Genomic DNA, 17,362 nt, shown 5'->3' with positions numbered 1-17,362 from the left:
AATCATTTACCCCAGCTGAGGCTCTAAGCCCATAATACGTTTAAAATGAATGCTGTCAGTAATGCTTACTTTTCTAAACTGAAAAAACTGATAATTCTCACAAAAAAGAGTGGTCTCATGTCTTAGCAAAAAGAAATAGATATATGTAGTAAATTCTTGTATTACTCAGTCTTCGTTATTTTTATAACATACACAGTGGTCTCTTATTGTTTGATTTTCAAAAGCGCTGAGCTCCTAGCACTCCAGCTGAAGTCAATGGGAGTTACAAGTGATCAGAACCCCTGAAAATCAAGCCTTAAAATGGCAGCACATTTGCCAAAATAGTTACTGCTCTTTGGTAACTGAAATCTCAGGTTTTCCACTCTGTTTAGAAAATACTGATATTTTAATAGCAAATGATTATATTACAGACCATTTACTAGCATACATGAAGCATTCAATAATTAGAACTCAACTGTACCTATTCATTAATGTTAAATACATTTTATGATGCAGTATCCTTGAATTAAAAACAGACAAACAAACAAGTTTAACCAATTAGGCCCTGCTTCAGCAAAGCCGGTAAGCATGTGATTAAGCACTTCACTCAATAGGGACGGATTTAAACATATGCCTACACAGGAACAGCTACACTGAATCAGAACTGTGGATCTATCTTGTCTCTGGCAAGCATCAGATGCTTCAGAAAAGCAGCAAGAACTCCACAGCAGGCATATGTGGAATAATCTGTGTCCCCAAGAAAGTCTCATCCTAATTATAAACTGGTTTAAACCCTGAAACATGAGATTTTTATCCCCACCAAAACTCTTTTTTTAGCATTAACTATGATAATTCTCTGGATAATCTTCTTATCCATAAAAGCATCCAATCCCTCTCTGAGCCTTACTAAATTCTTTCCCTCAACAACTTCCTGTGGCAATGAGTTTCACAATCTAATTAAGACTTGAGTGAAAAAGCTTTCCTTATTAGTTTTGAATCGGCCACACTGAACGTCCCCTTGTTCTTATATTGTGAGACAGCTTCCAATCTCCTGTCTCTCTACCATTCATTATCTTATATACTTTTATCATAGCTCTGCTTAGTTGTCTCCTTTCTAAAGTAAACTATCCCAATCTTTTCAATCTCTATGAAGATAGGTTTCCACGTGCCTAATCATTCTTGTTGTCCTTCTTTGAACCCTAGCTAACTCTGCAATGTTCTTTCTGAGGGCTTGTCCACGTGGGAACATGTCAGAGTGCACTATGGAATTTTTATTGCACACTAGAAGAGTCCGGACGACCAGTGAGTGCACTGCAAGCTAGTGGTCTGCAGATATCCTGGCTTGCCATGCACTAACTTGCCATGTAGACAAACCCTGAGATAGTGTGACCAGAACTGAATACGGTATTCTAGATGACGGTGTATATTTTTCATCTCCCTTCTGTGCCATAAGTGGTTTGCTGAATTAGTTTACAGAAATAATCAATCTACACTGGGGCCTCTGAGTTACCGGTACACTTTTGCAAAGTTCTACTGCATGGTGCTGCAGCCACACGCCTTGGATGTTTATAACTAATTTTTAAACTGAAAGCAAAGAGGAGGGGTATTTGTTTTTACACTGTGACTGTCTGAATGTGGGAGATGTATAAACAGAAACATGAACATTTAACTCAAATTATTAGCCAAAACATTCTGTACGAACAAGAGGCCATCAAACTAACCCTGACCTTTAATTTTTCTTCTCTTTACAAATTTAATATATGCCATACTGACGGTGGCTTTTGAAAACAATCAAATCAAATCAAATCGATTGAGGTCTAATATTTGCATCAAAAACTACAAGAAAAAAAATAAAGCAAACAGCTTTCCAATTAGACTGGAAAATCCACAGGTTGTTTAGATGGACAAAGCAGGTTTGAAAAGACAAATAGTCCAGATAACTTATGACAAACATCCAGATATTCACAAAAAACTTCTCCAAGCACAGTGTTTATAACTAAGTTCAGCAGAGATCGGGAGTCAGCGAGAGAGAGAAAACGAATACCATTTGGAATAAGCCAGAAGCCACTAATGTCTACGAGGCTTGACAAAGCCCTGGCTGGGATGATTTAGTTGGGGATTGGTCCTCTAGATGACCTCCTGAGGTCCCTTCCAACCCTGATATTCTATGATTCTGTGATACAAGACCAAGAATATTAGAAGCAAGAGAGGTTTCAGAGTAGCAGCCGTGTTAGTCTGTATCCATAAAAAGAAAAGGAGTACTTGTGGCACCTTAGAGACTAACAAATTTATTGAGAGCATAAGCTTTCGTGAGCTACAGCTCACTTTATCGGATGCGTTCAGTGGAAAATACAGTGGGGAGATTTATATACACAGAGAACATGAAACAATTCCCCCCCCCCCCCCCGCTCTCCTGCTGGTAATAGCTCACCTTACCTGATCACTCTCGTTACAGTGTGTATGATAACACCCATTGTTTCATGTTCCCTGTGTATATAAATCTCCCCACTGTATTTTCCACTGAATGCATCCGATGAAGTGAACTGTAGCTCACGAAAGCTTATGCTCTAATAAATTTGTTAGTTTCTAAGGTGCCACAAGTACTCCTTTTCTTTTTACAGAAGCAAGAGAGGAGTCCTCATTTTTTGAATTTCCTAGAATCATTTTCAGGTTCCAATTCTTGAGGATGGAATAATTTTGAATCGACAAACCCCAACTTCATCATAACCAAGCCATAACCAAAGACATTTTAATAATGCTAATACTTATCTTCTGTTCTACCCCGGGCGTTGTGACTTCTGAACAGTTACACAGAACTTGTGCTAACATTTGCTCTGCTGCTGTGGTTCCCCACCCAACAAAGTGGGAGAGGCCCTGCAAGTCAAATACTGCTTTCTGGCAATGTAAGCAGCTTATTTCCATGCTCAAGAAATGCTTCACAAGCCCAGTGACAACAGTGAAGGGAAGAAAATAAAAGACTTAAGGGAAAATGGACAAGTCTGATATATATTTTCTACATAAAGAGACAAGAGCATGTTAAAAACCATCATTTTAAAAGGCCTATTTCTATATTTATATTGCAAATATTTTAACTTGGGGAATTTTCAATCTTTTTCATACTGTGGACTCCATCTTTACAGAGAGATTGTCTCACAGACCCACCAGTGTCATGCAACATCCTCATGACAATTAGAGCAATTACTTAGATGAAAAATTAGTACTAGGAAAACAATACATTTTTGGCTGCCTTCAATGCAGTGTAATACATAGGAACAATGAGGAGGGGAACGGGGACAGGAGAGGACTGTATCACGAGCCAGCTCTCTGCTGACCACCAGGAAGTTCTCCATGGACCTGAGTTTGGTAACTGATTAAGGTAGAAATAAGTTAAAAAAATCTAATTTGCTGTTTACCACTGGTGCGCTTTCCTTTACACATTTTTCTCAGCTTGGACAATTAAATTAGAAACGCTATATAAGTGGCATTATTATCATTAGCAGTGTTGCCAAGTTTTGCCATAGTATATTTTTTTATAGTCCCAGCTTCTGGAATCATGAGAATCTCAATTTTCATAAAAATCTCATAGTCCTTGGGGTTGCAGAAAAAAAGCTACAAAACAAGAACCCTAAAGACTTAACAACTTGAAGGCAAGTAATAAGAATCCAAAAATATTTTTTTTTCCTAAATAACTCACACTTTTTAAGACAACTTTATGATTTTGGGGGGGCCTGACTTACGATTTTTGAATGCTTCTGGTTGGCAATACTCTATTAGTCTCTGATTTTGCAAACAAGCACATGCTTAATTTTACTTTTCCAATTTACTATGAAATTAATGGGACCTACTCATGGTAGTAAAGTTAAGCACATGCATAAAAGTGTACCAGATTTGGTTTGGCTTGAGCTGTTTGTCAAGGCTACAATCAAGCCAGAATTAAAGAGGAGGAGGAATCAAGCTATTCAACAGATCAAAGTGCGTTTTAAAAGATCTGATGTTTCATAAACTACCAGGGCTTTAAGTGATTGAAGTCTATCAATCTGAGATTTCAGCTCTTTCCTGTGGTTTGTGACGCGAAATTCAGTTCCAGCTCTGATGGGATACGAGATAAAGATCTTAGAGCAGTCAAAGGGTGTTCACACTGGTAGTGCTTTTTTGTCATTTGTCAGGACTTACTAAGGCCTGGTCTACACTACAAAGTTAGGTCAACATAAGCTGTCTTTTGACAAACTCGCTGTGCATGTGTCTACTCTTAAATTGGTCTCCCACCGATATGAGCTCTCCATTACGACGACATAATAACACCACCTCCCCGAGCAGCATTGAGCCATGGTCAATGTATTGCGGTCAACACAGTGTGAATGTAGACACTGTGTTACCTATGTTGACCCTAACGGTCCTCCGGCAGCCGTCCCACAATGCCCAACACTGAGTGCTCTGGTCACAATTGTGAACTCTACTGTCCAGGGCTTGTGGAAACCAGAAGTCTCTCTCCCTTAAAAAACCCTGCAAATTTTTGAAATGCCTTTTCCTGACTGTCCATCTTGGTGAGCACACCTAGCAGTTCTCCACGGTCATGTGCGACTGCCCAGCTGACATTGCCGATTACACGCTCCAGATGTGCTCCTGCCTGGAGTAGACAGGAGATATTGGGTCTCCGGGGCTTGTGGGGAGAAGAGCCTGTGCAAGCACAACTACAGACCAGCCATTGAAATGTGGCCATCTACTAGCAGATTGTATGGGGGATGCAGAAGAAGGGGTACAACAGGGATCAGCAGCAGTGCTGAGTGAAACCAAAGGAACTGCGGCAGGCATATCAGAAGGCCAGGGAAGCCAACAGTTGATCTTTTACGAAGAGCTGCATGCCATACTTGGTGGAGACCCCACCATGGATACCTCCAAGGAGCCCGAGTCACAGGCCCCCTGGCATGAAGAGGATGGGGGACATGTGTCTGGAGGGTCCAGCTTTGTCACGAGCCAGGACCTGTTGGAGACTACACTGCAGTCCACTCAGTCCTGGCAGTCAAACATGGTCAAGCCCGATGCAGGGGAAGGAACCTCAGGTAAGTGTGTAATTGTATTTCCCATTTCAGTGATAGCTGTGTCCTATCAAGTTGGGGATGCCATCAACTTTTCATTAACTCATTCATACGAGAAGAGGTAGCGGTACAACAAAGAGAGGTAGAGTTGTTATCTGCTTTTCATTACCCTGTAGAGTTGGGCAGTGGGGATGCAGAGCAGTTTATGTACACAGGGATCCTTGAATCCTCCTGAGAGATCTCAATGAAACTTTCGCAGAGGTACACTGCAATTCTCTCCAAAGGTTTCTGGGGGTGGCAGCCTTATTTCTTCCTCCACTTTCCCACACCAGTCAGTGATAACTTCGGCAGGCACCATTGCAATAAACAGACTAGCAGCACACGGGTCCAGGTGGGTTCGGGACGCCAGCAGCAAGTATGCTCTCTGTGCCTTTGTTACCCCCAGGAGCGAGATACTAGCTAAAATCACCACGGCTTGTGGAAAATGATGTCAGCAGTCAGTAACAGTGCCTTATACTCAGAGATTTGCACAACTGAACAATTCCCTCCTCATTTCCCTAGCCCCTGGAGAAAACATTTTCACGATGGCTGGTGCTGTGAGTGGTATTGTGCACAAGCACTCCAAAGCAGAAGTGTAAATAAGCATTTCTTGTTTAAAACTTTAGGGGAGGAAGGGATTCTGAATCTTAACTTTGGGACTATAGTGACAATGGTACCTCTGTGTGTTTTATCTGTAGTTGCTGCTGTTGCAGCCTTGAGGGATTCCCCCTCCACACCCACGGAATGCATGAAACAAATAAGAAGGAGGTTTCAGAGTGGTAGCCGTGTTAGTCTGTATCAGCAAAAAAAACCAAGGAGTACTTGTGGCACCTTAGAGACTAACACATTTATTTGGGCATAAGCTTTCGTGGGCTAAAACCATCGATGAAGTGGGTTTTAGCCCACAAAATCTTATGCCCAAATAAATTTGTTAGTCTCTAAGATAAGGAGGAGAAAGTGCTGCATCAGATGGCGAATGGAGGACCGGGAGGATGAATACTGCAGATTGTATGGAGTAGGAAAGAGTGGGCAACAGGAAGATTCACCAGGGCATAATGGGGCATCTCCAGCAGCAAACAGGCTGCAAACTGTTGTGGAACTACAGGTTCAACAATCATGGACTTGCCTCCCTTTGCAGTCAATGGAGAACTCCTTACATCTCCCTCCTCCCCCATCCCCGACGCCCCAATGTTCAGTGTGGCATCAGGGGCCACATCCCTTTCCCTACCACTCCACACCAGGCAATATTAAGGACAACCACAACTTCAGATATGCTTACCTGTAAGAACCACAGTTGATGTATGTGTAGCTAAAATGGACATGAATGTTCCTTCTCCTTCTTTAAGCTCTGTTCCATAAATTTATTAAGGTTTAATGTATTTGCTCTTAACTTGGACAGAATTTTTTTGGAAGTGTTTTTGTTACTGAATAAAACTCTACTGTTGGGAAATAATTCATCTTTATTAGTTCCCAACAAATGATGCAGAATGCCTGACAGTAGTGAAAGCACCCACTTAGTTGTTATTGTACACTGTGACACAACTTATACAATCAGTGACAACTACCATGTAATAACCATAGATGAACTGCAAGCATCATAAAATTAATAGGTGCACTACCAATGTTATATTCTTAGATGTACACCAAGCACCACACAATTCCTACTGGGGCCCCAAACTGCAGAGACAGGTAGAGCACAGTACATTATAATATATTAAAACAACAAGGAGTCCAGTGGCACCTTAAAGACTAACAAATTTAGTTGGGCATAAGCGTTCGTGGGTAAAAAACCACTTCTTCAGATACATGGAGTGAAAAATTACAGATGCAGGCATTATATAATGACAAATGAAGAGAAGAGACAAGTGGAGCACCAGTGTTCACAGGGCCAATTCGATTGGGGTGGATGATAGATGAGGTGGTGTCCATTCCAGGAAAGGCAAAGCTGCTTTTGTAATGAGCCAGCCACTCCCAGTCCCTATTCAAGCCCAAATTAATGGTATTAATTTAACACCAATAGTGCCACCAGACTTCTTCTTGTTTTTGTGGATACAGACTAACAAGGCAACCCTCTGATACTAGAATACATTACTGTGGCTTGCTGTTAAAGTACTCTTTCAAAACCTCCCTGAGTCATATAGCTCCACATTGAGCTCTTCTGATAGCCTTTCTGACAGCTGTTCAAAGACATCAGACAGACGCTCCACCTCCGCCCTTCACCCCGGCGGCAACTTTTCCACCATTGCTTCAAAGATATTATGCAGGTCACAGCAGGCAGCTATAACCATTGGGATATTTTTATCACTGAGATCCAATCTTGTGAGTAAACAACGCCAGCATCCCTTCAACCTACCAAAAGCACATTTAGCTATCATTCTGAGCTGCTGAGCCTATAGAGGAATCTTTCCTTGGTGCTGCTGAGCTTCATGAACCAGGAGAGAAAGGGGTAGGCTGGATCCCCCAAGATCACTATTGGCATTTCAATATCACAAATGGTAATCCACTGGTTTGGAACAAAGGCCCCTGCCTGTACCTTCCTGAAAAAATCCTGTGTTCTTAAAGTTGTGAGCTTCATGCATCTTCCCTGACCAGCCAACACTGATGCTGGTGAAGCATCTCCTGTGATCCACCAGTGCTTCCATAAACATAAAAAAATAGCCCTTTCTATTGATGTACTCTGCGGCAAGGTGGCCTGCTGGAAAAATAAGGATATGCTTGCTGTCTACCACTCCACGGGAGTTCAGGAACCCCATGGCTGAAAATCCATCATGTCCTGAACATGGCTGAGAGACACAGTCCTGTGTAGGAGACGATTACTGACCCTTCACACTTGCGTGACAACAGCATCCACAGTGGATTTTCCAATTCCAAAATGATTTCCCACTGAGTTGTAGCAATTGAGGGCTGCAAGTTTTCACAGTGCAATCCGCCACTCGCTTCCCCACGGTCAGTGCAGCTCTCTTTTTGGCGTTCCTGCGCTAAAGGGTTGGGGTGAGCTCAGCAGACAGATTCAGGAATGGGGTCCTTGCCCATCTGAAAGTTCTACAGCCACTGCTTGTCATCCCAAGCCTGCATCACACTGTGATCCCACCAGACAGGGCTCATTTCTGGAGTCCAGAAGCCGTGCTCCACCATTTGCCACTGCTCCATGAATGCCACCAGCAATTTTGAATTGGTTCTTGTTATGTCCCACAGCAGTCCACTCTCCAGTAAATTGTCATATTCTCCATGGCTCTTCTCGCAGCTCTGCAAATACCAGAGGATCATGTGTCCTGTGCTTGCAGTGCTCATGATAACACTGCAAAGCTGTGCAGGTTCCATGCTTCTGTCAGAGCTGGCAGACAGTGACAAGTTCCATGCTGGTTCATGGGAGGTTCAAAACAGGAGTGAAAATTATGAGATACGGAGGGCATTATGGAGTGGAGAAAGTTGCATGATGGGAACCTGACCCCACAGTTCCAGTCACACCAACACAACTTGTTGCTGCCCCACCGTGCATTGCCAAAACTTCCTGTAAGACAGCGTACTGGACAGTGGCAAGTTACACTCTTGGATACCTACCCAGGATGCACTGCACATCAAAACAAGAGCTCCTGTTGAGTTGCGCAGTACTGACAAAAGGAGCCAAGTATGTGCACACAAGCAATATACTAACCAGAGGCGACGTGTCAGTGGGTGGGCCGGCAGCGGAAAGGGTGGGGCCGGGGCCAGGGCCAGGGCCAGAATAGAAGGGGCCGGGCCAAAGCCTCTTCTGGCTGCGCTGGGACACTGCCCAGTGCAGCACAGCAGCAGCCTGGGAGAGCACCTGGCTGCAGCAGTGGCGGGCTGCCCCCGCCCAGGTTTGGTTTCCAGGGACAGTGGCCGAGCAAAAGCCACAGCCCCTCCGCCCTCCCGGCATGTTCAGTCCCTGTCCCCAGAAGCCAAGCCCGGGCAGGCAGCAGACTGCCGCTGCTGCCCCTCCCCACACAGGCTCTCTCCCAGGCAGCTGGCTACACTGCACAGAGCAGTGACCAGGAGCAGCTCTGTCCCACTCCCCGCTTGGGTCTTGCTGCCAGGGACAGCAGCTGAATGTACTGGGGGGGAGCAGGTGCAGTGGGAGGGCGGAGTCCCTCACAGGTAACATGGGGTGGGGGAAGAGGGTGGGGAGAGTGCAGGAGCCCCAGGCAGGGGACAGGGCAAAGACACGTGGGGAGGTCATATGTCCTCCCCTTTAGCTGGTGCCCCCCCCCCTCCGTATGGGGAGGCACCAGTCATCTATGATACTAACTGCGGCGGCTTTATGGCAACATAATTTGCACTGGCAAAAGCTTGTGGTATAGACCTGCCCTAAGTAGCTGATCTTTGAGCAATGTAATTTTCTGTTATATCCCCTCAAAAAGAGAAGCCAATGATTGTATTGTCTTAGCTCATGCTGCTGTTTGCTTGTAACTACAATTGGTAGTAAAGTCCACATACTTGCTATGAAACTCAATGGCCAATGGAAGTGTTACTTACTTACGGTGAGATCAACTTTGGAAGGATAAAAAAAAAAGTTAACAGTGAATAAAATGTAGACATAATTTGAAAGATAAACTGGATACTTTCAGATGTAAAACACATTTAGAAAGAGAGTTAATGTAATTGGATATTACCTGCATTTAGACTACATGGTCTTCTGGTCAGGGGGTGTCTACTATTGTGTTTATAGAGTGCTTAGTACAATGTGGCTCTGCTCTTGATTGGTCCTTATGCCCTACTCTAATAAACTTAATTAATAATAGACATGGCAGAAGAATCTTTATAAGCTTTGCTTGAGAGTGCTAGATGGAGCAGGAAGTGACAAATTGTTGAATACAAGATAAAACTTCTAACACATGAATTAAAAATCACATAACTAGTTAGATTTCCATTATTTACCTCAAATTCTGAGGTCTGGGTCAGTTAGCTGCATTAAGACTCAGTGACAATAATTCACCTCTGATGAGCTAATCAGACAGCAGACACTAATTGCTAGACTGACAGATACAAAAGATGACAATCTTGATTGGTTGAGAGGTGAGCAACAGCTTTATTCTGGGCTGTAACTTCATCTCCCCTTTGGAAAGTTAATTCATCCTTTTAAAATTCGTAGCCATAATAGATCAACTTATGAAGGAAACAATAAGTAGATACTGATTTCTGTTAATACGAACACTAAGATTTGTCACTGTTCATACTTTGCCTCAGTAAATATCCACTTCACAAATCAGTGAATCTTGAGTCAAGAGAGATCAAAATCTTATTATACTGGAATTTTCTAATGAAGTTTGTTTTACAATGATCAGACTGTTGGGCAGATATCGCATAGCTAGTGCATCCCATGACAGATTAAACAAAGACAAGGACACCAGAGTAAAACAAATTTGAAAGTTTATAAATAGGTTTTAAAACGATTCCTCGTCCTCCAACTATCTCCCTTCCTCAAATGCACTTCTACAAGAAATACTGTCCTCTGCTAACACCACAACTAATCCTGTCTTTAAGACTACACGGTAAGTTTCCCAGTCAAAAAGTCATCTATTCTGCCATAGATCTGACAATTGAAGGAGTAAAAGTATATTTCAAATAACTGAATTTTTGAAGTTGGCAGCAACAATTTCAAAGGGAAGAACGGCACTTTGTAGAGAATAATCCTGCACTTGAATGGAGATGGACTGGATCATATAAGTCTTGCCCATCTCTAACTTTTGATCTATCTCCATATATTTCACCTCTGAGTTTTAAATATGATTGTATATTAATGTTATTTACTTAATGCCAGATGGTCAAAAATTTGTTGTGCTCCTGATGCATATCTGTTTTGCTTAAACAACATTTTCAAAATTCTGGGCAAGTAATTAGATTCACAAGCCATTTTTGAAGCAATTTCAGAGATGTTCGGGTAGGATTAAATGATTTTTTCATCTCCCCAAATTGGATGAAGAGTGAGTGGAACTCTGAATACAGTCTAGTAAAGAAAATATTAAAAACAAGAGCATGGGCCACTTCCATCTTGGAAAAAGGCAACAAGACTCAAGCATGTGCGTAAGTGCTTTCCTGAAGGCCTGTTTGCATAGAGCACACCAATGCGGATAACTGGTTCACCCCCACAATGAGAGTTACTCAAAGATTAAGATGCTAAATGTGAGTAAAAGGAGCAGAATCCAGTCTTTTATAAATATGCATTTACTACACTGATTCCTTATTTCCAGGTCCACCCTGGCAAAGGAGGACTGCAGGATAGTATGAACAGTTACTTGACTTTCCCTCATCTTAAGTTTTTTGATTTGCTGAGATAGTATACCATTACAATTGTAATTTTAAAAGTTAAGTATGAGCTTGATGTTAATGTAGCATATGAGCCAGAGCCACTGCATCAGAAATTTTTTCATTTTTCAATCCGTGCTAGCCTGTACTATGTAAATTTCAAATAAGCTTAATCATCCATTGCCACATGATCTAATCATTTGAGTAATGTGAAGTCTCTTGACTACTTGTAACAAGTAAAGTTTACTCACATGAATAAATGTGGGTTGAGGGGGAGAGGGAATCAGGCCCTTAGCAGAAAACTCTGTGGCAATTTTAAATCCAACCCTCTCTGATCAAAACTTTCAATATACTCCCCTGCACTTTAAACAGAAGCAGGATAGGATTTAGTTTTCCACATGACAAAAAAAAATTGCTAAGCCATGTCAACTAATTAAAAGAATTTTTTTACTAGGCTATTTAAACAAAAAACAACACACACAATCTACATCTTTTATGTGTCCCTTTAATAAAATACATTTGCATAGTTATCTTACAGGTTTTTTAAAAACAAAGATGAACAATTTTCTCATGCCAAGCATATCCTGCATTTGCATGATCTTAACGTGTATCCCCAACCATTAATACTACAGCTTGAAAAGAACAACAAAAGATATTTCAAGGCAACACACACCATTATGTAACAGTTTAATAGTTCCATTACATTAAAGTGTCATTATGCGATAGCAGCAGTCAGCACCACCATGGGCAAGGGTCTGTCAGCATTCCTATAACAGACACCTATTTACAAGAGTTTACAACCTCACTGAAAAAGTCACTCTGAGATCCACTTTGGTGAACAAAGCCTTGGGCTCAGGTAATTATTCACCCATTAATAGGGGCAATTTCAATTATTATTAGAATGCAGAACTTTTTACAAATGGAACTTCTACCTTTTTATGCTCCTACAAGTAATAAAAAGCTATTGATACTTAGCATTTATATAGTGCTACGTATGCCTTCAAAGTGCTTCACAAGCATTAACTATTCATACATCTGTGCCTGCAACTGGATCTATCCTGGGCTGTGAGAGTGCAGGGGATTGACCTGTCTAGATCTGACTGCAAGATAAGGAACTTAGCTTTGAAAGTAACATTTGCAAACTAGACTCTTACAGAATTTGAAATATCAGCTACTGTGCAGGTACAATAATATTTCTGTTTCTGCCCCTTCTAATTCACTAGAGGAGTCTCCCCAATTCCCATACCACCCTTGTAGGGCTCCACATCATGCCATCCTCCTTTGTGACAGGAGGGACTGGACCCTTTACAACTAATTTTCTTAAATGGCTGGAACGGTGGCTGAACCTACATATCTCTCCAAGGATGTGCCTGAGAGACTGGGTCAATGTAGTCACCGAGATGCTAACATAGTTGTAAGCATCGAAATTAAACCCACATGAGCAAGGAAATTCACTTTTAAAGCTAAAATCTGTTTAGACTAAGCTGCTCCCATCTATATACCTGTATTGATACAGCAGGGTTCTTTAAAATCTTGCCTTAAAATAAGTATTCTGCACAGCCTCTTCTTATCCGTAATCTAAAATGTGTATTAAAAAAATCCTTCTGTACCATTATGTGACCAGACCACATAGTTATCTGGTGCATCATGTCTAACCTGAAAAAAGAAAAGGAGTACTTGTGGCACCTTAGAGACTAACCAATTTATTTGAGCATGAGCTTTCGTGAGCTACAGCTCAAGCTCACGAAAGCTCATGCTCAAATAAATTGGTTAGTCTCTAAGGTGCCACAAGTACTCCTTTTCTTTTTGCGAATACAGACTAACACGGCTGTTACTCTGAAACCTGAAAAATCTGTCTGATGTAGAAGATAAACACTGTGAGGGAGGGACTGTGGCCTTTTCCATTTTTTACAGTGCAGAGCTCATAGATGATGCTCAAATAACACTGCTCTACGCAGTGCAGTTTTAGCTGTGTCAGTCCCAGGATATTAGAGAGACAAGGTGGAAGAGGTAATATTTTATTGGACCAACTTCTTTCTGTTTGTGAGAGAGGTAAGCTTTTGAGCTCTTTCTGGCTGAAAAGATTGTTTCTCTCACCAACAGAAGTTGGTCCAACAAAAGATATTACCTCACCCATCTTGGCTTTCAAATAACACTACAACATTTAATTACAACAGAGAAAGCCCATGGCAGCATGCCTCTGAACTTAGTTCTAGCACCTGTAAATTCAAACTGAATGCAGCTGTTTGTGTTTTAATTGTGAATGCTTATTTCCAGCTATGGATTTACATGGGTCAAACCATACAGATATAGAATGCTATCCCTAATATTCAACTGCAGTTGTGTATACGTGGGTAAAGCATTATTTATTGCTGAAAAATACCATAATATTATTTCCCAGCACATACTAGACAGGGCATGACTTTATTTATTTATTTACTGAGGTCTTTTGGCAATCAAGGCAACAATTTTATTGGCTATTAGAGAGTTATATCTGGCCCAAACTCTCTGGGTTAATAGTGCCTTGAATTTTGAATTTTTAAAAGCGAATGGGTCCCAAAGACACCCAGATATTGGCCTACAATAAGTAACAATTTGATATGACTGTTGTACCATAGCAGCACATTTCTGCCTGTATTAAACAGATCTGCAAAATCAGAAAATTAAGAGAAGGCAATACAGGGCAATTAGCACATTTTAATAGAAACAGCCCTAGCTAAAAATCTAATTTCAACATGAAAAAGACATTAAGTCAGCTAGAACATTGCTATTTGAGCAATTAATTAGCAGATTCTTTGCCTCTAATTAAAGTTAATTTATTCAAGAACAGAATATTAATTGAGATAAAATACAACTGGAATAAAAATCCATTTATAGTTTGATGTAGGCACCTTACTGTAATTTGTATTGCACAAAATATATATCTCTGACCTAAGGGACACATATACATTACTTGATAAAGTATATTAAATACATAATATTTCACTCCTTTTATAGAACTTTTGGAAGAAGGCTTTTAAATCTCTGTAATTGTATTAACACTTTTTCCGGATAGTACCTCACAACATTCATATATATTGTAAACTTACAGTAGTTTGTAAACAATTTCAGATTGCATAATCCACAAGTTTGTTATTTCAATCCCAAATTCAGGAAGCAAACTGAATTTAATACTGCATCTACTAGAAATTCTCTTTGCGTTGTATGGATCACAGAACTGTTTTATTAGATGTATGGTCTGCCATCAAATAGACCCCTTCATTTTAAAAGCAACTAAAAGAAATCTACTTACTAGCTTTTTTTCCCTTTTAAAATAATTTAGGGCTGCTAAAAGATGCAAGATTTATAGCCCTGGAGACAGAAGTCCTGATTTTATCCACATAACAGAGACAGCATGGGCAGTACAAGTTTACCTATAACACTCTGCCCCTCAAACCCTGAACTGGAAAAGCTACCTCTGAACCAGGAGAGCGGATGGTTCAGTTTCCAAGCCCATTTAAATCCTTGGCCTTCCTCTTTCAGCTAACAAGCGTGTCTACTAGTGTCTTTTCTGGTGGTGGCATATATTATTGTGGACACTTGTATAGGAGGAACTTGACTGAGACCACCAATTCATTTTGTAATAGGAAGAAGAACAGCTTTCAGATGCCAAAGACTTTCATTCACTATTGACCTGGGCCAGATATGACCTGGTGTCCTAGAGATGAAAGACTCTCTAGCCAATTATCAGTCTTCAGAACCATTCAGTCCTGTACCAGAACTCTTAATTTAAAAAAAAAAGAAAAGAAAAGAAAATGAGGACAGATTGGTGAGTCTGACAGCACAGAGGCAGCATGGTACCAATTGTAGTAAGATTAGATGATGCTGTTCACCAAAACTGACGACAAGTGTGTTACAATGGTAAAATGTTTGAGGGAAGGTGGTAGCCAAGGGATAGGACAAATCCACCCAAAGTAACTTGCAGGCCAGCCCACAAATTATATTAGCCTAGTTTGCCTTTGCCTTGAGAGAAAATGCCCCATAGTGCTACTGTGATGAGATGAGAGAAGAAAATGAAATGAAAGCATCCTCCATTCCACCTCTAAACTCCTCTCCTCACAAAAAGGCCATTTGGAAGGCTGGACTGAATCAGACAAAACAGTTCTATGATCTAAAACCTAAACTACATGGCATACTTGTAGTCACAGTGGCACTCTGTAATGTAGAAAGATAGGCCAGGTTTTATTTTTTGGATGAATCATATATGTTGCCAATTTAAAAAGCTCACTGTGCACAGGATTAAACTAAGTCTATCAGATCAGTAATCAGCAAACATTTCAATTCTGCAAAGTATGCACAGGTTATAACATTACAAGAAGACATCTGCCCATATAAAACAGCTCAGCTAACTTGTGCAAATAGTGGGTCTTTGTGTGTCTGAAATCCCACCATGCAAGGGATACCTTGATATGCATGCTAATGATCTATGATTATCAATAAGAAAAGGAAAAAAACACTAGAGGAAACCAGAGTGGACAGCAGTGAAAGCCACACAAAGACCCACTATCCTTTCTGGTTTTACAAATTAATTGTAACAGTAGATTATAAAACACAAAAAATTAATTCTCGTGTGGATCTAACATTCAAACGAAGCAAATGGATTGTGTCAGATATTTGAGCAGGGCTGTCCACCCTGCCTCCACGCTATAGTCAAACTTGGATAGTGGGTCTCTGAGGTGCTTTCACACTGGAAGACAACATTGGGTCCTAAAAAAAAAAAATGAAGGATAAAATGAACACAAACACAAATCTGAAGAGTGAAACATGAGTACTAAGGACAAAAGAAGACAGAACAACACTGAAAGGTTAGAAAGGAATGACTAACATTCAACTTTCCTAAAATAAAACGTCATACCTTTCTATTCTTTCAATTCTATATTTTGTAAGCATACACAAGCAATTATTTGTGCCTAAAAATAATTTTAACATCAACCAACCATCACAGATGCTCACCAATACACCGCAGCTAATTCATTCACAAAAACCCCCAAAAACCCTTTCTCATGAAAGATTTAAAGGTGTATTACTAATTAAGATATGTGAACCTAAAGCAAAATGGGTGAAATCCGGGCTTCAATGAAGTCAATGGCAAAACTCCCACTGACTTCAAGGAAGCCAGGATTTCACTACAAGATTAATAGCAAGAAATTACTGCTCCACTTTCTACATGCTCTGGAAAATACTTGCTCAGATTAAGACATGGTTACAAATAAAATTAACTTGCTGATTCTGGTCAGTGGCCCATGTGAAATGAAACTTGGTTGCCTGCTGAATATATGTTCATGTCACAGAAAGTACCGCTTCAATCTGCACAATTGTTGGAAGTCTCATTTTAGAAGCCAAGGACTTCATGGGCATAAACCATGTACTACTCTCACTCCCAGCTGATATGTTAAGATTCCATGGGAAAATTATGAATTATTTATTGTAAGAATAATACACACAAACATGCCATTAAATATTATCATAAACAAAGGGTTGTAATACTCCTTTAATCGTATCTATATATACACATATTTTAACTACATACTGAAATTTCTCTTTACTGAAGGAAGATTCACTCTTCACCTAATCTAGTTCAATTTTGTGCAAATATTAGGATGAGGGCTATTAAAATGTCGTCACAACACAAGGAACTCCTCTACCACCACCACAATTGCTCTCAACTTGGCTCTTAAACATTTAATTCTGCAGGTCACTAAAAATTGATCTGGTTAGTGATGGTGGCCCATGGACCACAGTCTGAAAATGAGGGAGATAATATACTAGGATCTTCACCTGCTGCTGTAAAATGTCCTTTGTGTGTGTCAGATTTGTTTTCTCACTTTCAAATATCATCACTTTCCACTGACTATAACAGACACCAGGAGAAAAATGAAAGGAAACATGCAGGTTACAATACTTAAGCTGGCAATTCAATTCCTAAATTTGTCTTTAACAAATATACTAGACTTCTCAAGCTGTGTTCACTTCTTTGAGGTTTTAATTTCCAAACAGGTCCTGGG

The 17,362-nt window shown here is 40.6% G+C and overlaps 1 protein-coding gene across 3 annotated transcripts in view; it reads right to left on the bottom strand.

Annotated features, from left to right (window-relative positions):
- Window positions 1–17,362, bottom strand: part of ITSN2 (intersectin 2) — a 122,035-nt gene that overhangs the window by 22,092 nt on the left and 82,581 nt on the right. Inside the window, exon 29 of one of the 3 annotated variants that reach the window (XM_084623845.1) lies at window positions 14,251–16,064. The exons of the other annotated variants lie outside the window; for them this stretch is intronic. Within the exon in view, the coding sequence (XP_084479971.1) occupies window positions 16,063–16,064 (2 nt within the window). The 3' untranslated portion in view covers window positions 14,251–16,062. Of the gene's footprint in view, window positions 1–14,250; window positions 16,065–17,362 lie in introns of those variants that run through there. 3 annotated transcript variants of the gene reach the window in all.

Source organism: Lepidochelys olivacea (assembly GCF_965140295.1).
Source record: "Lepidochelys olivacea isolate rLepOli2 genome assembly, chromosome: 3".
Taxonomy (NCBI): Eukaryota; Metazoa; Chordata; order Testudines; family Cheloniidae; genus Lepidochelys; species Lepidochelys olivacea.
This window is presented reverse-complemented; position numbering and strand designations above follow the sequence as displayed.